Source organism: Cyprinus carpio, chromosome B7 (assembly GCF_018340385.1).
Source record: "Cyprinus carpio isolate SPL01 chromosome B7, ASM1834038v1, whole genome shotgun sequence".
Lineage (NCBI taxonomy): Eukaryota > Metazoa > Chordata > Actinopteri > Cypriniformes > Cyprinidae > Cyprinus > Cyprinus carpio.
This window is the reverse complement of record NC_056603.1, coordinates 30,239,605-30,262,363: the sequence shown is the minus strand read 5'-3', so window position 1 is coordinate 30,262,363 and position 22,759 is coordinate 30,239,605. Positions and strand designations below refer to the sequence as shown.

General features: G+C 36.2%; 1 protein-coding gene across 1 annotated transcript in view; it reads right to left on the bottom strand.

Moving 5' to 3' along the window:
- arap2 (arf-GAP with Rho-GAP domain, ANK repeat and PH domain-containing protein 2) overlaps window positions 1–18,203 on the bottom strand; it is a 45,613-nt gene extending 27,410 nt beyond the window's left edge. The window contains 5 exon segments of the mRNA XM_042726839.1: window positions 6,275–6,445; window positions 9,752–9,938; window positions 10,503–10,545; window positions 12,724–12,894; window positions 18,163–18,203. Coding sequence (XP_042582773.1) covers window positions 6,275–6,445; window positions 9,752–9,938; window positions 10,503–10,545; window positions 12,724–12,894; window positions 18,163–18,203 — 613 coding nt within the window.
- Between the last annotated feature and the right edge of the window lie 4,556 nt (window positions 18,204–22,759).

The window sequence follows — 22,759 nt, the reverse complement described above, 5'->3', positions numbered from 1 at the left end:
AATAATAGAGTAAGAGAGTAAAATCTTCCACCATATCCATAGAATTACATTATTTGACATAAATTTCTATATGTAGTATTCAAAACATTGTCTATTTAAATAATATTTCTGGAAATACACTGTATGTTGTTTTATTTTTATTAGCCCTATGTATTATTAAACACAACACTTTATTGTCATTATGAATATTCCGTTAGAATTTCACATCTAGTTTGAGCAGTTACAATTTCAATTGGCTGAATTCACTGATGAAACAGAATTGGATATTAAAATACCATTATCAATTCAATTCTGAATGGTGCCATTAAATCCTAAACACTTAAATTTATGCACCACCCACATTAAAAAAATTTCCTTTACAATGACATCCAGTATTTTAGTAATCCATTAATGCCTGCAGAATACTGCTGTGAATGAATTGTGAGACCATGACTTGTTTTGTAGAATATCAATGCCAAATAAATGGGAATTTAAAATTTAGAGAGATTCAAGTAGTGTAACAGATAGCAAAGAGCAAAGGAGACAAGGATGTCGCTATGAATGAAAAAATCCCATCTCCGTAAGTATAAACGAGAACAGAATATTGCTATGGACAGAAACAGATAGGATGAGAGATGACGAGAGATTGAAGACCACAAACTGTGAACCTTGAAAGTTTTTCAAACACGTGAAATAACACTGAAATGCTCAAGTTTAAATCAGAGGTTTTGATCTGTGTTTTCTAGATCATGACAGTGTGTTAGGGAACAACTAAAAGATTAAATCTCAGTAAAACACAAATCACTGGATAGTTATCTATTTAAAAAATATACTGGAACATAAGTATATTAAGTGTGGTTGGCATTTTTTGTTAGTAGCGTGTGGTGTTTGCTCCTCTGTAGCAAAAAAAAAATGTTGCTACAGCTTTAAAAACAGCTGAAGTCAGTGCAACAACCGGACAAGCCTCAAATCCAACAGACCGTGCTTTTATTTGTAAATCCCAGGAACGAGACCATTAAATTATTGACATTAGGTTTTATATATGAGCATTTTTTAGACAATTAGCGTAAAAAGGCTTTTTTTAAGGCTAACCTTTAGTGGAAGAGCTTTAAAAAGTCCTTTTTTTGCGAGGAATGGCACAAGCAACATTTCCTGTTGATTTAAACCAGTTTTAAAGCACACTGTTAAGTAGTACTGCTGAATATTTATAGAAGGGGACTCTATATTACGACACCATTAATGTGTCTGCACAATGTTTTTTATAATAAATAAAACCCTAAGGTATTTTCAGCTTGACCTTAAAAATCTTTTTAAAGAGGCATGTAAGATATGTATACAATGTAAATCAGGTTAAATAATAAAAGGGCAGGGGTCAGGGGGGCAAGCAAGCTGATGATTCTCATAGAGCTGTAAATCAGCACAAAATCAGACAATAATATTTTTTTTATCTGACCTATTTTTCTAAGCAGTAGAGAGAACCAAAATATTTTCATATTTTTGTGGAGATCTATTTCTAAAGAATCAAAGAGCTGTTCTGTGCATCTGAGTGTTTTCTAGAAAGGTGCAATGCGGTTGCTTGGGTGGGTACTAGGTGGTTGATTACTGGCCCAAGTTAAAAGAAGCGTCAGAAGCCAGTCTTACATCACTACGATGTTTCTGGTTTGCTGACATGGCTCACATCCCTCCTCCATTTTCACTGCTTTGTAAACATTTACCTAGGCCAAAATTGAATAGTAAGATATTTTTTTGTCCATAAATAAACACCCTTGTGTAAAACAGTACACTTTAGCATACTTTTAAAAAGAGTCTGTATTGCAGAAATAACATACTTTAAAAAGAATATACAAGAGCAAACTGAATGTAATGCTTTCAGGCACACGCATGTTAATGTGTGTTTTATTATAGATATAAATTATACATTACATAGTTAGCTGAACTTTTTAGCGTTGCATCTTTATTTCACAGAATGTGCACTAACCTGCTACTTACAGTGAACTTACCCTAAGAAATGACCTGGATGATAAAAGGTAACTACATGGGTTAGGTTTAGGTTCAAGGGTTAATACCTAGTTATAACCCAGTGATTGTAATGTAACTATAAAAGTGTACAACTGTACAGTACACGTGGGAAAGGGCTGTTAAAATAAAGTATTAAATGCTTTTTTGGTTCCACTTACAGTATATATTATATTTGGAATTCCATAACTACTATTGTATTTAGAATATATGTAAGTTATATACTTATAAATATATTAAATGTAATATCAAATAACACTGCAGTATTTAATAAACGAGTATTTGTACAGGTGCTTTATACTCATCAAAATAAGGTGTACTTAAAAAACATGTCAAAAGATTTAAGGCGTTTATTATTACTCAAATGTACTTTCAAAGTTAAAACATTACTTTGACAAGTGTTATTACAAAAGTGTACTTTTAAAAGTTCATGAAATATTATGAAACTTAGTCATGAAAAACTCTATTTAAGTTTCTTAAGTGGTCCATTATTTCTAAATATAATTTTTTCTGTAAGAATAAAAAACGGCTGCTCTACAAGTGCACTATGTCAATACAATTAATGCGCACTTCATTATCTTTTTACTTTTCTTTATCACATCTTATGCAACCGTGTGGTTTCATTTGAGAATGTTCTGAAGAACACTCCAACGTTTGGTCATGACGTTACTGGAAGTTCAGGAAACTTTTCAGATTCTCATCCACTTGCTGAAGTTTCTTTTGTGCCTAAGAATAATGAGGCACATCTGTTTTATATTATCATAACAGACACAGTTTCTTTAAACTTTCAAACAGTCATCACATTATACTTTTAACCGATACTTAGAACTGCATTTAAACCATTTTCAACTATCAGAGTCTAATTCTAAAAAACACAGCTTGCTTGCTATTTCCCCAGTACTCATAAACACACACGCAAACACACAGTGATATCGGGCGGGGAAAACAGGCGAAGCAGGACAGACAAAGCCGGCTACCACAGCTTGAGACAGATGTCCCCTAGGGATACAAAGATAGAGACGAGCTGAAAAAAATGAAGAAAAAAACAAACGAGCTTCTACAGTGGAAACATGTTGTGCTCCAGACTGCTTGTGCTACTCCACCGAAGAGTCCAGCTTGAATGTAGGGCCCCTTTCCTGGCCCCTCGTCCTAGAGAGAACTTCTGTAGTAACCACCAACAGTCCTCGTACAGATGCTTGGAATGAGAAACAGTGTGAGCCACAATGGGTGCCAGAGAGACGAGGGGGAAAACTATACTTGAAAAGAATAACATCTTTTGGGGGAGGATTTAGTAATAAGAAGAAGGGGGTATTTTCTCAAAATAAAGGGGGCATTAATAATATTACACAAATAACGGTTTGCAAACCATTTCCAGCCATGGGGTGAGGATAAACAGTTGAAGCGCAAGATGAATATTCATAGGTAATTTATTTGGATGAATGGATAAATGAGGAGGATCTGGTGGCGTGTATGTCTTGATGGATGGGGTGCATGGAAAGACGAAGGATCAGACTTCCTGGAAACTCACACGCGGTTCTTTCCTTTCGTTTGTTCTAGAGAGTGGCCCTGCGGCTGTTCCACAGAGCAATAGAGGAATCCATCCATTTAAAAGACAGAACATCAGCCGAAAAAAGAAGCTTATACTGTGCAAATATTGCTTCCAGCCTTAGGAAAATCTATAGAGAGAAAAAACAGGGAGCGATTTAAAAAGAAAAAAGGAAAAAAAAGCCAAATAAAGATTAGTAGAATAATCCTAGAAATATGAGTGACAGGACGAGGAAATGCTGTTTATATGGAGATCAGTCGCATTAATATTTTAGCAAACACAGTTTGCTTATTCCTGCCTGCTTTCAATGTGAAATTCAAAGTTTTTTTTTTTTTTTCTCAAAAACTATTTACCTCAGAAGATTCTTGATAACCAGTCAGTCTTCCTGCAAGGTTGTCAACACAGTCTTTTAACATCTAAAATTCATCATCCATTTTATATGTTTATTTCTCCATTTTGCAAGGTTATTTATTTAGTAGGCTTGTGTAAAACTTCCATTCAAACATAGAAGCCCTCAAGATTAGAATTTGACTCTGCTCCCCTCGTTCTGCTCTACCTCTTTCATCGGCTCTCCCTATTTGCCTCCTTCACTTTTAAACTCCTTTTCCGCCAACTACCTTATCACGTTCCTGATTCACTTAGCCACTATGCTCAGGTTCAATTTTCTTCGGGAAGGCCTACAGGGCATGTACAGACGAGATTTTATCACACAATTGGCCCCCCCCAGTCGCCAACATGGAAAAAAGTTCAAATCGAACTTTAATTGAAAAGCTTTTTAATTGAGGGATCTTTCCATCCATCCATCTCTTCCCTCCAGCTACTGATACTTCTCTGTTTGAACGAGAAGTATTAAAAGTGATAATGAGATGGGACGGAGGGAAGTCCAATTTGGCGATCTCTGCACACGTGCCTCCAACATGCAATATGAGAAACCTGCATAAGTAATATATTCAAATGTATGTGTATGTGTGTATTTTTTCCATTAGACTGTAGTAATCTAAGCGAAACAATGGAACTTGTTGCAAGTGGAATGTGTGTGTATGTGTGTAAGATGATAACTGAATTATCTGACTGAGAATCACATTTACAAGCCATTAAGTTAATGAGGCCATAGCTCCACACGGATTTAGAGGTTACGCAAATGTTGTCCTGCTGTTGTTACGATGTCAGTAAGTTTAACAAAACATTGGCAGAACACTGTAAAACATTTTTTTTTGACTGTGCTGATTGGAGGATGGCTTAATTAGGATCGTTGGCACACTTCCTGTAAAGGCCCCAAAATGAGGAATGTAATGACACACACACACAATCTACAGCTAATTATAGACACTTTCAGGGGCAATGCCGTCTTGGTTAGTGTGTGTGTTCTGTGTGTGTGTGTGTGTGTGTGTGTGAGTGTGTGTGTGTGTGTAGTGTGTGTGTGTGTGTGTGTGTGGTGTGTGTGTGTGTTAAAGTCGCCCATTAGCCTGTAAGAAATGCTAGTTGTAATGAAAATTTGACTGAGTACCAGACGGTGTGTATTTAAATGCAAAACAGGAAAACATAAAAATTTTCATTTAAATAGCATGTTATTTATGGTCTACAGTACCCTTCAAAATTTTGGGGTCAGCAAGATTTCTTTTTGTTTTGTTTTTCATAAAAAGTAATTAAATTAATACTTTTTTTTACATTCAGCAAGGATGCATTAAATTTAAGTGACAATAAAGACATTTATAATGTTACAAAATATCTATTTTAAATAAAAACTAAATGAACTTTTTATTCATCACAGAATACAAAAAAAGCTTAACATTTTCCATACAAATATTAAGCGGCACATCTGTTTTCAACATTGCTAATGATATGAAATGTTTTTAAGCACCAAATCAGCATTTTAGAATTATTACTAAAGGTTCATTTTATAATGAAGACTGGAACAATGGCTGTTGAAAATTCAGCTTTGCCATCACAGGAATGAATTAGATCATTTTAAATTGTAATGTTTCACAATATTACTGTTTTTCCTGTATGTATTGTACATCTCATTATCTTGCATTCAATATAAGTTTTACACACAGCTGTTCAGTGCATATTTGAAATAACAATTCAATTCTGATACAACTTCATCTCCTTTCCATCAAAAAGCTGCCCAGCTATTAGACTGAATAATCAATGTCATATTAGATGACTGATTTTTATAATCTGAATTGTGTATTGGTATAATCATGGTGTAGTATATAATTTGATGCTTGAAAAAAAAGTGCTTTTTTTTGGAACATTTGTGGAAGCAGTGATAAATTTTTTCTGGAATCTTTTAATGTATAGAAAGTTCTAATGAACAGATTTTTTTTTCTATGACAGGACAGTAGAGATATGACAGGAAGTGAGTTGAAAGAGAAAAATTGGGAACGGGAAAGGTCCATGAGGCAAGATTTGATCTCGGGACACTTGAAGCACAACTGCGCCATATGTCTGCATGCTGCCCACAAGGCTATCGGTGCCAACAAGAACAGAATTTGTAATAGTAACATTATAAATGTTGCTACTTATATTTTTGATCAATTTACTGTGTCCTTGCTGAAAAAAGTATACTTTCTGTCAAAAAATAAGAACCAAATAAATAAAAATCTTACTGACACTGAACATTGGAAATGTAGTGTATATCCGGTGGCATGCATTTCAAGGGATATTGCAAAGCACGGCGGCCTGTACACATCATGATGAAGTGACAGGTTCTTTAGCACACACACACACCTGAGAGCTTGTGGTGGTAGAGAAACTCCATCTGCAGCCTCTGGCCCTTCTGAGCCAGTAGATATGGGGTGGAGTACTGAGGGTCACCGGTTGCACACATCACATCCGCCCCGCTGAAAACCAGCGCCATGGTTTGCAGGATGTCAGGGAGAACTACTGTTGCACACAGCGCTCGGAAACACACACATGCAACAAAAACACGTTGTATGAACACGACTGAGCATCAGTGATGGGACGAGCACAACAGCAAGCAAAGACTGCACTGAAACTGACAGCACATGATGAATAATTAACAACACATTGTCAAAAGTACCACTCCTTTTGCAGCAATGAAAAACAAACATTTGTTGCATGCAGCTTTACTAGGAATCTTGGTACGGAATAACATTGACATTGACAGGAAGCGAGGCATCCAAAAGAAAGAATGCAGTCAGTCCAATTAAAAAGAGATGGAGGGGGAAAGAGTCAATAAATACAATAGTGTGTTCTCTAGCTGAGAGAGCGAGAGAGAGAGAGAGAGTGTTGGCGGGAGTAATTCAGTCGAACACTGCTTTCATCTAAAACAGTCCGATCCAGCCAAGCTATCGATCCTCCTCAAAAGCTAGATCCGCTGAGAGAACAAGGACAGTGAGACAGTAAACCACACACACATATATGTACAGAAGAATCAAAACATCTCAGACTACTAGTGAAAAGTATTATATTATTTCAAATTATTTTCTTATTTTTTATTTTTAAATTACACTACCATTCTAAGAGTAAGTACGATTATTTTTAAGAAATCACTTTTATTAAGCAAGGATGATGCATTGAAATGATCTTTTAAACTGTTACAAAAAAAATTATTTCAAATAAATGCTGTTCTTTGAATGACTCACTGAAGAAACCTGAAAATCACGTATCAACTAAACTACAAAAATAACAAAAACAACAAAATACAATTACAACACAAATAACAATAAAAACAAAAGACTGGAGTAATGACCAAATCAGTATATTACAATGATTTCTGAAGGATCATGTGACACTGAAGACTGGAGTAATGACTGCTGAAAAAAGCTTTGCAATGACAGGAATAAATTACATTTTAAAGCAGAGTCTTATGCTCACCCCAAAAAAAAATTTATTAAAAAAATAAAAAGTACAAATCTTGCCAACCCCAAACTTTTGATTGATAGTATATGTTATAAGCATAATGAGTAAAAAGTTGAACTGGAAAATAAATAACATGAATATCACAACATTTTTCTTTTGGTTTAATAATAATTCCTTACATTTATATAGCGTTTTTCTAGGCACTCAAAGCGCTTTACATTGTCAGGGGGTATATCCTCGCGTTTGTCTCTTTTTTTTAAATGATAGCAACACTTGACCTGCTTTAACTCCACAGGTTTTGTGCCATCCTGATGATCATGTTCTCCAGCATGATGTGAGATGTACTGTATGCACAGGGGACTGTTACTTACTTGATGAAAATAATGACAAAACTACATTTAATTTAGACTAATAATAAAGATAAATTTAATAGTTTCTATTCATAACTTTTCCCTTGCTACTTGTACTGCGTTTAAGCTAACTGAGACTTGTATATAGCACTTATATATCATTGCTCTTTTGTTGTTTTTGATTGCTTCCATTGTCCTCATTTGTAAGTCGCTTTGGATAAAAAGTGTCTGCTAAATGACTAAATGTAAATGTAACTTTTATTTGCTGTGTATTTGTTGGTACAACATTAAAAAGTATAAACACCAGTTCCCCATTCATTTGGAGTCTAGGTGACATTATAATGTTCTTCCAATGACATCAAACCCAAGGCGTCCCTTAGCGTGTGTTTTGTGTGTACATGTTCTCTGGGTCACATTTTCTGAAGAGACTTTCTGGAGGTCACTGATTTTAATTGGAGTTGTTGACTATAATCCAGATAAAGACATACACATATATACATACTCTACAAATACAACTTAATGATAAATTGTGCCACTTGTGGCAAAGACTGAAATACAATTCTCCAGCCATCATTCTAATCTTCAGTGTCACATGCTCCTTCAGAAATCATTCTAATATGCTGATTTGGTGCTCAAGAAACATTACTTATTATTATTAAAAAAATATATGTGCTTAATATTTTTGTGGAAACCGGCGTATTTTTTACAGCAATCTTTGATGAACAGAAAGTTCAAAAGAACGGCCTTTATTAACTAGATTTTTTTGTAACATTCTAAATCTCTTTACTGTCACTTCTTGATTAAATGTATGTGCGTGTGTGATGCCATTAAGATGGCTTCTTTTACATGAAATGCCATTAAGATCTATATCGTGGTGGGGACTTCTATCACACTGAGCAAATTATAATTCTCATCTGCTAAATCTGCATTTTAACATATTCATTTTCACACTAATGTGCATGTTTATTAAGCAGTTCAACTTTGGGTGCATGGTCCCAACGATGTAAGCACTTTCAGGTTTTTACTTTTTTCAAAAAAAGAACTTCTTCTGAATTGTTGTTAAATCTCATAAACCCAAAACCACTGCCTACCAGGCTGACTACTGCTCGAAACTTCAGGTTGAACGAAAAGTATCAGACAGGAACTCAAATGAAAACTTAAAGAGATATATCACATCAGGGCTTAAACAAAAACTTTGAGAACAGGGAGGATATTTTTCTGGAAAATGTTGTTTGTCTGTCCCAGACGTACCCTTCCACTTATAATCTAATCTCACCTCTGTATGTACCTGCACTATATTCTTTATCTTCCTCTCACTCTCTTTGTCTCTCTCTGGCACATGCACACAATCATATAACTTTTTCAGAAGAACACCTGAAAACTCCCGCTGCTCTCATCTCACACACACGTAATCCACAGTTCCAATCCTCTCGCTCCTTCTCTTTTCCCCCCCCCCTCCAGAAAACAAAAGCAGGCTTGATCTGTGTTAGTGCTGATGTGAGGTAAGGAAAAACAGCATCTTTTGGCTTAGGAAAGAGTAATGCGGACAAACTCAGTAGGAACAATCAAAACACACACACACACACACACACACACACACACACACAAACACACACACAAATACAGCATAATTATGAATTATGCACAGAAAATTGTGTTAATTCATAACACACCCATTATCATCCATTCAGTTTCTTTAACATACTTTACATTTTACGACTGTAACATTAAAGCACTTTGATTGTAGTTGCATTATTTAGTGCTGTGCAAAAAGATTCAATGCAGAATCTTGGTTTTAACATAACTCTGGCAACCAGCTCTGAAAATTGATGAGAGCCAGTTACCATGGTAACCCTAATTTACACCTGGGCTACCAGGTGAGCCAGAGCAACAACAGATGCACACACACACACACACACACACACACACACACACAGCGACCAGCATCTTCAGCCCTAATGGGCCTTTTAATGAGGTAGAAAAAAAATAACACTAAGCCAAGGCCAACGTTAGCACACAGGCTCTCTAACACACACCTTGTTGAGTTCCTCTTGAGTGTTTAGACCTTCTAGAACTTTCTTGTACTTTCTCTTTTTGTACTTCCTGCGAATAAAGGATGCACGCTGCTCCAGTGATGGCTGCATGCATAGCTCCTCCTCTGGGGGAAGATTTGCTTCCCAGAAGCTGTTGGAATTTTTATTTCCAACGTCTAAAAACAGCTAAAGAGAGGGACAGAACGTGAGGACAATGTATTTCACAAGAAAGTTAGATCACCCAAAAATGAAATCTCTGCCATCATACTCTGCCTCATGTCATTCTAAACCCTGATTTTTGCTCGAAAAAAACAAACTAAGGTATTTTTAATGAAACCTTTCCATCCCTCTATTTCCTCCATGGAATGGACTTTCAATGGAGGGACAGAAATCTCTCAGGTTTGATTAAAAATATCAATAACACTTTAGTATAGGGATCTATTCTTACTGTTAACTAGTTGCTTATTAGCATGCTTATCATTAACATATTGGCTGTTTATTAGTACTTATAAAGCACATATTCTGCATAATCTCTAATCCTACCCAATACCTAAACTTACTATTAATAAGCAGCAACTTAGGAGTTTATCGAGGCAAAAGTCACAATTAATGGCTTGTTAATGGCGAGAACTGGACCTAAAATATCTTCCTTTGTTCTTAAGGTTTTGAATGACATCAGGACAAATAACTGTAAATCAACTGATTTTTAAAATCAATATGTAAGAAGTGACTACCACAACAGATCGGTACCTCAATGAGCTCGTTGGTCCATATGCTGGATGCTGCTGTCGAGCTTCATACTGCGGACCTTTGAGATCCCAGGACCCAGGGATCGATGCTGACCTGGAAACAGATACTGATCTGAACTATTCACATCTAAAACAGACAATGTTAATTTAATAGTCAAAACTTTCTGTTAACTAAAAGTGTCCTGCTTAACCTCAAAACTAAGCCAGCTTCACACTAAATGGTAGAAAGCAACGACTCGTATGACACACGTACAGACAAAGTCACACTCATTATACATTTCATCGTATCCTTCCCAAGCACTCTTTTCTCCAGCCTGCCACAGCTATAATTGCAAATGAAAGGCGCGAAAAAGCCATTAATTGCTAATGAATCATAAGTAATTAATTGTGTTTGTTTGGTCTACGCATTAATTTCGCTGAACTCCAGGCACCGTCGTAGTCGTTGTTTATGCGAAAAACAGATGAATTAAACATGGCAGGGAGAAACACACATATTTGAATATGGAGTGTGTGATTTTCCCGGCATAATTAGTAGCATTTTAGAGTACCAGTTTGCCATCAAAGATCATTAGAGCCGCCTGAGAGCCGACGGGACTAAAGATGCTTTGTGTAAGTGTTAGTGTGTGTGCATTAAGGGCACTCGTTAAAGGTTTTGTAGTGCCATCTAAGAAAACTTCTAAGACAGGAAAGTACCTTAAACACAGTGTTTGCTTCAATGAAACCTTATTTAAAGCATCAAAAGAGAACAAAACCATCAGAAAGGTGGAGAAATTTCTCTTTGTTACCTTATTTGAAACTACTGAAAGAAAGGAAGAGTGGAAAAATGGGCATAGCAGGAGTTTCTATGGTAACCGTAGCCTCACTTGAGGAATGTCTCCAATCACGAGTTCGATTTAAAGAGCTTATTGCAATTACACGTGTAAAGAAACAGACATACCGGAATATGTGTCACACAGCCAGGGATGCTGATTGATATCAAAGTGTGTTGGAAGATAAAAGACGGGGAAAAAAAAAAAACAGGACTGAATGAGGGGGAAAAAAAAAGTTGGAACGTTAGATAAGTATTATTAATGTGAAGATAGATCGTGAGAAAGAGGGAAGTCACCTCACTTGTCTCTCTCTTTCACACGCTCTCTGTCTCCCACCGAAGACGATTTGCTCTCATTTAATCATTAGCTGTTCGTTATATTCCAGTATTTCGCTTTTGCGCTCCTAATTGTCGGCTGCAGAAGCGCAGCTAATTAAAGTGTCTGTGCCATAGATCCCATGAAAGCTGCGGTGCACATTTAGGTAAAGTGTCTCCCCACTCGATGGCTTATTCAGCCACTGGTTCATCCTGTATTGTAACCTAATGTAACATTACATGGCTGCGTAACTGAGATAATGACTTAATTTATGACATCGGAGGTTGGCCAAAATAATCTAACCAACCACAATATCGGGAAAAAGAGCAGAGGAACTGTCTGAGAAAAGATGGAGTAAGAAGGCTATGAACATTAGGCCGTACCTGTAAAAGACAAATAATGAATAAATATAAATCTGTTTGTGTTGTTTTGTTTCTCTCTATGATGTAACAACTGTTCCTTACCACAGGTTTGTCTATATTTTAGCGAAAAGCTGATTATCTATCCACACTAAACTGCGGTGTAACGTGTCACATTATTCTTCTTACAGCCAGTGAGAAGATATTTAATATGTCCAGTAACAAATTTGGGGTCAATAAGATTTTAATTTGTTGCTTGAAAGAAGTCTCTTATAATCAGCAAGGCTGCATTTATTTGATCAAAAACACATTATTATTATAAATTAAAACAGCTGTTTTCTAATATAATGTCTGTTAAAGTGCAATTTATTACTCTGATGGAAAAACTGAATTTTTAGTAGACTTTTCTCCAGTCTTCAATGTCACATTATCCTTCAGAAATCATTCTAATACTCTAAATAGGTGCTCAATATTTTTTTAACTTAAAGAAGTTCAAAAGGAAAATCCTTTGTTTGATTTTGATTAATAATGTTTAATACAATTTTTTAAAACAAAATCCTACTGATCCTTTTCAACAGAAGACATAGGAACCATGTAAACTTGTATTGCTTCGTGCTTTAGAGTGTGTGGTTAAGACATTGTGTGTTTCTTGTTCCATTGCTGTTGTGTTTGTTTTTGATCTGTTCTTTGTGTTCATAATGGTTTCTTACCAGCACAATTCTTGCAGATGACCACACACAGGTTGATGGAGGCCCATTCCGGCTCAGGAGCCTGACAATCAGCGCACTTCCTGTTTGACATGTTGAACCAAACCTTCTCCAGCACCTCATAATTGCACAACGTCTCTACGATGGACTCCTGAACTGCTTCTATCCATTCCTCTCTCTCACGCTCAGACTCCACTGTGAAACTGACACAAATGATACAAAACTCTTACATACACTTTATCAGACTGATTATAGATTAAGTATTACAGAAGGTGATTTAAAAAAAAGGCAATCAATATTGACTCTGATTGGCTGTCAAAGTTTTTATCATTCATCAGCTGAATACAATGTTCTGAAAGTGATTCCAACAATATCACTTTGCTCCTCTGTGCCATATTTTTTTTAAATATACTTTTATCATTATAGTGATTGCCCTGTGTGTGAACAGGCCTGAAGGAGTGGTCACATTCACTATTGTCTGGGCAAAATCTAGTCATTTTTAAAGTAAATTACACAATCAGGAATTTCTTGTGAGGGTGAAAGATTGCCCCAAACAGATTTCACATTGGATTCAGTTGGTTATATGAATTTGCACAAATAGTATTGCCCTTTTATGAGACTTGCATGGTGCTTCTCTGTCCTTTTTGAAACTTAAAAGTAGAGATCGACCGATATGGGTTTTCTATAGCCGATGCCGATGTTTAGAGGTCAGGGTCAGCCGATGGCCGATATGTGCTGCCGATTTTTAGGGCCGATATCTTGAAGTTTTCCCATTCATTTGCCATGCTAAAATGTCACACTATAATAAGTGGCTGCACAAACATTTCTAAACTTATCATCATTTATTGAGCACTGACTTGAACCATCTCTCGAATCTTAATTTTGTGCACTGCACGGTATTAAAGATAAACAAAATTATCTAAACTGTTAACCAAAACAAATCAATAAACTGACCAAGTATTAAATATATAAAACAGGTAATATATATATATATATTATATATATATATCATATATCTATATATATATATATATATATTTATATATATATGTGTGTCAATTATTTACATAAAAATTTTGAGCATTATCAAGCAGAATTTTTCAAGTTTGTTGGAACATTAAATGTAAACTTAAATATACATTTAAATAAAAGAAATAACATTTTATAAATAAAAAAAAAATTAAACTGAAAAAATATAAAAAATTCAATATATGCAACCAGCAACCATTTGTGTTTGGTATAAATGACACAGAACATCTAAAGTGCATTCTAATTTCATTAATTACATCGCAGGTCTGTGTTTCATTATTAAAATAAAGTACAGTCAACCAAACATATAAAAGGTTACACTGGTCAGTTTAAATAGACCGTAATATACCGGACCAATCTGCTGTTATGCCAAGGACGTTTTTGCTCATGTGAGGATGATTTTTTTCGTCTAGTTTACATAAAAAAAATAAAATATATTATAGTTTAACATTCAGATACATTGCGAATATGGAAACATTTTGGATAATGTGCAGAACGAGACCGTGAGCAATAACCTCCAATTACATCTAGCCAAACCTGCGCTCGCTCGTCCTCGTCTGCACGCACGCATGCACTGTCACGATCTAATGCACTGTAAATGCAGGATTTTTTTTTAATTCAAATAGGCCTACCCCGAACTGCAAAAATTCAAAATCGAACATTTTACAGAACAGGATCAAATAAAGTACTGGTCATAATGCTCGCATAAAATGTTTGATGTGAAAAAAGGCGGTTTCACTGACTGCGCAGCACAGCCACAAGAGCCACAGTTACGTTTAGGAATAATTTTATTTTTAATACTATAGTGTCATTTGAAAACATTGCAATTGCGTTTTAAAATACAACAACGAGCACCCACGAAACCATTTAAAGAGGCGCATTCAAGCGGTCTCCTTGACGGGAAAAACTAAGTAAAATGATCTCAAAACGTATGGCGCGCTCTCTCTTCATATATCAAATGATCATAATCAGATCTATTCATTTTACAGTCCTGCTACTAGCATTTTATTTAGACTAAACCTTGATTTTTATTTCGGGTGAGAAAGCTTTTTTTCCGAGTGGCTTTTGCACATAATAATAATACCGCTGCAGACGCATTTTGTAGCATTAAGGTTATTCATTGATTGTTAATTTAAATGACGATCGATCATGGAAATTATCAAATATTGACATCCCTAAATGCAAATGAGGTGGATGGATGGAATGGATGGAAACCTGGCTATGTCTGCATCAAACCATGCTTCCGAACAAATGTCATTCACCGTTCTGGACTACTCCAGGACAGCTGTCTGTCCAAGCACGGTGCTGTCTGTGAGCGGGGCGGACTAACGTAGCCCTCAATCACGCTGCAGGTGTTGTGAGAGCTGCCACCTTCTCCACCCCATTTACAGATGTGAAATTCTCTGACTACCTTTATCTCCCAGGACTGTTGGTTGAATCTTTCCAAAAGTTTTGGCTTGGGCTCCTTCACCTGCGGCAGCAGCACTTTCCACCGCACCAATAACACAGGGCTGCCCGCCGACGTGCCTGAATTTAAATTGGTGCTACTAAACACGGATATCGGCCGATGCCGATATATTAAAAAATTTCAAATATCGGCCCGATATATCAGCCCGACCGATATATCGGTCGACCTCTACTTAAAAGCATTCATTGTTATTGCATGGAAAAGAGCAATAACACATTTTTCAGAATGTCTTCTTTTGTCTTCCATGAAAGCAAGAAAGTCCTATAGGTTTGGAACGATATGAGGGTTAGTAAATGAATTACAGGATCAACATTTTTGGGACGTAAACTATCCCTTTAAGTTTGAAGCCCAAATCCGTAACTGTCAAATTTTAAGACAGGACCTGAATGCCTTGCCATCCGCTTTGTTTTCTTAGCACTGACTCAAATATAGGGAGTCGGTGGTGTGTGCATAAAACAAAATATGTTAAACATAACCAAATAGAACTTTTAAGTTCACCCTGGCTTAAAACCCGACAGTTTGAGTCCCACTGGGCCCAGGTCAAGTACCAGACAAATAACAATGGTGAACACCACTTTTTAAATGTTCATTATTGCATTCTGATTGGCAGTGATGAGCCACAGTACAGCCCAAATGTAAAAACCAGTAATAGCTCCGAATCTGCTTTCCATTTCCATTATGACACCCTCTGCGCCCCTATTATTTTAAATGAGCCACAGAGACCTTGATCGTGTCATTTTTGAGAACATTCAATTATGTTGCCAACAACCTTATACCTAAATTAGGTCATCTGGCCTCATATCGATCACAGCGTTTTTAGAAACGCAACTACAAACAGATCAATTATTCTGTCCTGTCCACAAAAAACAAAGCTAGGAGAGATTTAAAGAGGAAAAAATCTTTCAAAAACGCGCAGAAAAAGAAAGATGAGCGATAGCTTTTCATTGTTTGTTGTTGTATTGTGGTGTCTTGTTTTTAGCGGGGGAACTGCATGAGCCATAAAGGATCATTTAAAAAACAAACACAAAAAACATCTCATCGATTAGGGCCTCCGCGAAATGGCTGCTTTGTTGGAAACATAAAGCTTGTGTGGGGTCACCAGGTGTGAGCGATGCCGTTCCTGTACAGCCGGTTATAACAGAAGCTGATCTTTATAAAGAAAAAAAAATAATACCGAAAGAGGACGAAGAGGAAGAGAAAAAACAGATCAATAACAAGTGTGCTTCAGAGCGATAGTAATCAGAGTGGCCGGACATGTCATAATGAGAGAGTGGCTGCTAGAAAATAACAGCAGGCAACAATCTCTGAAAAAAATGGTACTGAAAACAGGCTAACTAAAAGAAGAAAGCGACAGAGTTTCCTCTGCCTTTGCTATAAATCTCATACTGTCAAGCTATACAAGCACTCAATTTCATTAGAAACAGCACAAAAGTTTCAACTATTTGACACTATCCTTTTGCAAAGTTCAGCCGTTTAATCCATATTATATTTTGGGGGTTGTGCAATCATTTATACTACGAGGGAAAATCTCCCAAGTAGGAACGCCTTAATAAATGAACCAGAGACAAAAAGTTTCACCTCTCTTGAAATGTTACAAACTAGGCAGGGGCTAAGTAGGTAATAGTAAGTAAAAACTGGGTTTTAACTCACTGAATTCAGATTTGGTTTTTTTTTCTTCTAAAAAAACAAAATCCATGTAACAATTCCAGATACAGCTGTGAGAAAATTTATTAACATACTTGGCATTCTAGGAATCTGGTTTTGTTTCGCAGGAAATGGCTAAGTAAAGTGTTATTTTGTTGCAAAACATTCATTCACCAGCCCCTTTATCAGGTACACCTTTTCAACTGCTTGTTAATGCAAAAAAATAAAAAAAATTATCAGCCAATTACATGGAAGCAATTTGATGCATTTAGACACATAGACAGACTTGGCCCTATTATTCTAAACTATAGTATGCTCTTCTGTGTTAGCCGCAACACAGGATGCCCTTTTTTTTTTTAAATCAAAGCGTAAATATAGCATAGGAAACGTATCCTTGGTGGCGCGGACTGACACAGAAGAGCTTGAGATGTATCTGTGTTGGTATGCTCAGATTCGCCAAAATGGCGCTACGCTGATGTGGAGTGACACAGAGGAGACAAATTGTTGAATGAAGTCGTTATTTTTGGCTTATTCACGTACAAAAAGTATTGTCGTTGCTTCATAATGTTACAGTTGAACCACTGATGGCAGATTGACTATTCTGACGATGCTTTTCATACTTTTCTAGACCTTAACAGTGTAATTTGTAATTTACTTGGCAAGTCTATATTGGTACAGTCACAAGGCCTCCCTCGATGTTCATTCCAAAAATATCTTAAATTGTGTTCTGAAAACAAACAAAGCTTTTACAGGTTTGGAACGACATGGGGTAAGTGGATTAATGACAAAATTTTCATTTTGGGGTGGAGTAATCCTAGCCAGCAGCCAGTCCTCTTTACCAGTTCAAATGATCTGGCTCTTGATTTTATTATTTTATAATTTCTCCCCGATTGTAAAAAGGAGTCCTATCGAATCAGGGCTACTAGTTCAAGACGATATGCTTGGAAAATTCAAACCCAGCAGCATCAGAATGAGGAAGAAATGTAATTTAAGTGACTTTACAAGGTGGCATTGCTGTTGGTTGCCAGACGAGTCCGGTTGTCGTAATATTTCAGAAGCTGCTGCATCTACTGGGAATTTCACGCACAAACCATCTCGCGAGCAAAACGGTTTACAGCAGATTGGTCAGAAGAAAAAGAATACGGGAGAATATCAAGTGGTGAAGAGTGCCAGTGGGGACTGTTTGGGTGTGGTGAAAAATGCCTTGTTGTGATGACCGCAAGGAGGTCAGAGAGGAAGCAATAGACCATCCATGAACAGCGTGGTTTTTGAGCGATAGACGGAAGCCAACAGGTCAACTTTAACGCTGATAACTCCACTTGTTACAAACCTAAGGTAAGCAGAAGAGGCCATCTCCTGAATGCTCAACATATTGAACCTTGAAGCAGACAGACTACAAGCACAGCAGATAAGAAAAGGTACCACAACCAGTGTTCCACACCATGTGCTACACTTTAAAGTCAAACTGTTTTTTTTTTAACACGACAATGATATCACAATACTCAAATTACCTCCACAGTACTTTCTTTTAGGATGTGATTAATATGATTTATTTATTAACCTAATACGATTTTGGTCACTTTGTTGTAAACTTAAAAAGCAAACAATACATTAAACTAAGTTGCTTTACCCTGTAAAACACAGCTTCTGGGTGTGACATTCCTTCACTAAATTGCGGTCATTTAACAATAGAACCAACATTGTAAACTAACTAATAATTTATGTAAAAATGTTAAATATCAGAAGCCGATCTACTGAATGCTTCTGAATATTTGACAATCTGCCCTGTAATTTTGGATTTGTATCAAATGAAGTCACTTGGATTCACTAGTGCCTTACAATACACTGAACACTTTTGTTTTTTGCCCCCATTTTTCATGAGCTGAACTCAAAGATCTAAGGACTTTTTCTATGGCGTACACAAAAGGCCTACTTCTCTCCCAAATATTGTTCACAAATCTGTCTTAATCTGGTTTAGTGAGCACTTCTTCCTCCTTTGCCGAGATAATACATCCACCCTCAGAACAGGTGTGGCATATTCAAAGTGCTGATTAGACATGTCAGTCCACTGAGCATGTTTGGGATGCTCGGATCAGCGTTTATACGACCAGGGGGCAGTGTTCCCAGTTCATGCCAATATACCCGTCGCAACTTCGCGGAGCTCATCAAGCGAGAATGGTGGACAAAACATTCCCGACAGGCCACAATTCAACAAACCTGAATCAACTCTATGTGAAGGAGATGTGTTGCACGGCGGTGAGGCCAAATGGTGGTCACACCAGATACTGATTGGTTTTCGGACCCCCCGGACCCCCCACAATACAGTAAAACGCGACACATTTTAGAGAGTGGCCTTTTTATTGTGGCCAGCCTAAGGTACACCTGTGGCAATAATCATGCTGTCTAATCGAGCATCTTGATATGTCACACCTGTGAGGTGGATGGATTATCTTGACAAAGGAGAAAAGTGCTCACTAACACCAGACAGATTTATGTGAAAACGAATATTTGAGAGAATTAGGCCTTTTGTGTACCTACAGACCTACACAGAAAAAGTCTTAGATTTATTGAGTTCAGCTCAATGATAACTCATGAACTTTTTTTTCCCCCTCATTCAGATGTCCTGTTTTGTGTAGATTTGTAGGCAAAACAAAAATATGCACCCAACCGTCCCTTATCTCTCAAAGCCCAACAAAAGTGTTCGCATCCCTGGCTTGTGCGTTTTATAATAATTGTTCAGTGTACACTTCAGGCCCTGAAAAAGAAACGAAAAAGCGTTAGCTTCATTATTATACACCCTATTATTGACCCTAAATATCATTATTATACATCCTCCAGCATAGTTTAACTTTTGAATAAGAGTAAAAAAAAAAAAATACAGCATTTTGTTTTCTACAAGCAAACATATTTTATATTCTTTGTATGTTGTTTGTTCGAGGACTCTCCTCGCATGTGTTCTTCGAATTGAATTTAGGATTTGTAAATGAATGCCCACTCCTAGGAAATGTAGAAAGAAATGGAGTTTGATCAGGAGTAACCTGCCGCTGACTGGGACTATGGGGAGCCCCCAAAACATCTCTTCATAATTCTTCCCAGGACTTATATGTGCTTCAAGAACTCTTCTCAACTAAGTTTCTCTGAAATCTCTTTTGATCCACCCACATTGCACACTGAATACAATGCAGTTGTGAAAAGCAGGATCAACAAACGTTTTTTCTTTCAATGGCAGAATAGGTCAATCCCACACTGGAAAAGCAATCGCATTCTTTTTAGAACTCACCAATTTCAGAGATTTGCATATTATTTGTCAATTATTTTTAATTTCTTACCAATATGAATATGTTTCCCAAACAATATGTAATTGTTCTTGCTAATGTCTACACAGTAAGGTTCGTAAATGACTACTTTTATAGAGCTGGAAGAACATTTTAAAAAATCTTGAATATCTTTTTTACACAATAAAGAACCAATGTGCAATGAAACAGTTTCCATGTTGAAGGTTCTTCATGGAATCCATTTATGCTAAGAAAGATTTTTAAGAGTGTTGGTTAGCATATTATCCTCAGGTAACTCTTTTTGAAGATGATCTATAAGCAGCACTGACTCCATTAACACTCAATCACCACATCTCAAAAATGTGCTCTTCAACAAAACACACACCACATTATCGTAACATTATCACAAATACACACAAATTTGGAATGAAATGTCTATTATATTAGATGGTATTTTTTTATAGAGAAAGAACTGAATAAAATACTTGTATAATTAACATAACAACTTGGCTAGAGGATAAAATGCTCTAGTTAAGTAGATAAGTAGCACACTATGATTTTTAAGAAGTCTATATACTATATTATACAAGCAATGATACGATTTTTAGGTAAGAAGTTAAATTCCCAAAGAACAATTCAGCAAATGAAATGAAATAACATTTTATGTAATCACGAACCTGTATTGGTGACGAACATTTGAGAGACATCTCTGAATCTCATAATCTGGAGGCACTCTTATAAATAAGTATTCTTTACCACTAAGAAAAACTTATCCTCCAAGTATGACCTTGAGTGAAACTTTGATGATGTTTTAGCATAAAGTGATATTAAGGACGTTCAGGTAAGAAGCTTACTCGTGTTGAAGGTGAATCTGAAATCTCTTTTAAAAACAACATCTAAACCAGTCAATTTATGCTAAATATTTTATTTTTGATAAGAGATTTCCCTTTTCCTGGCAGTATGCTATATATAGTAAATTAATATTTAGGCAGTTTACCAGAAGGAGATGAAAGGTTGTAGTGATCTCAAATCCTTCTCTCTCAACTTGTTTTGCAAACACGCGTCCTTCAGGTCCCCCACAGTGATGGCCAGCCCAGCAGTAAAGTCCTTGTGAAGAACCAGCATAGCATCAAACACTCAGTTTTTCATATCCAAGAAAATTCCGACATCAGGAACTGAAATCAGAACGAGCACAGTAGAGTAAATAACGCAGATAAGTGACTGCTATGTGAATGGCCCAAAGCATTCACATCAGACATTATGCGTGTTCATGTTTAGAACCACTGTAGCTGTATTTAATGAAGTAAAAGGCAAACAAATTCTACTATAAAATCAATACAAATGCAAGGACTGTTGTGTGAGAAGGGTCAAGGGAGACACAGAACAGACACTGAGCTCACTGGAGAGTGAATAGCTGCTGATCCATTGTTTATTCACACAAGAACAAGCAGGAAACACACAACAAACGTAGGAGGAACAAGGGATGATTCTAGAAGGAAATAATATAGGACAAGAAAAAAGGAGATGACAACAGATAAAGTCTAATATACATCCCTACTGTATATGTGACCCTGGATCACAAAAACCAGTCTTAAAGTCGCTGGGTGTATATTTTTAGCAATAGCCAAAAAAACACTGTACGGTTCAAAATTATTGATTTTTCTTTTATGGCAAAAAATCATTAGGATATTAAGTAAAGATTATGTTCCATGATGGTATTAGTAAATGTCCTACTCGTAAATATATCAAAACTTAATTTTTGATTAGTAATATGCATTGTTAATAATTCATTTGGACAACTTTAAAGGCGATTTTCTTAGTATTTAGATTTCTTTGCAGCCTCAGATTTCAGATTTTCAAATAGTTGTATCTCAACCAAACATTGGCACTAATAAACCATACATCAATGGAAAGCTTATTTATTCAGCTTTCATGTGATGATATAAATCTCAGTTCGAAAAATTGACACTTCATTTGTGGTCCAGGTCACATATATACAGCATAAAGCTGAGAAAGTGTAGGCACTCCCCTTTTATTTTATTATTGTTATTATTTTATTTTTACATAAAAATTCTATGTCCTGGAGCCACTTCAAGACAATATTTTAGCAAAGAAAGAAAGGAAAATACTTTTTAAAAAGCAACTCTACAGTTAATTTTGCAATATTATTATAAAATGTTAGTCTAGTTTTTCTTTTGGTGTACAGGGGACCTGCAGGTGCCTTTAAGCAAACCAAGCCAAACAGCATTTGGAATTTTTGACAGCTGTGTTAAAAAGATCAGCATTTGACATTTTTGATAATGAATCCTTTTTGTGTTTCGGAGTGTCATAAAGGCCGTCGCTTTTTAGCAAAATCAAATGATCTGTGAAAGATAAACTCAATTGGACTGACTGACCAGTATATGTTGTGAATATGTGATGTCTATCACAGCATTTAAAGATTTACTAAACTTTACATGCAGAAGCAAGGCCTGTTTATGCCAAGGCAACAACTGTAATGACAACTATATTGAGTGTCACACTAACAATAACAGTGATAACGGTATTACACAAGCTGTAGTATTTGTCACCTGCCTCTTCAATGCTTTCGAGCTCATTAAAAGCTGTGTGGTTTCTTATTGACTGTCATAGTTTTTTATCATTTATCAGCTA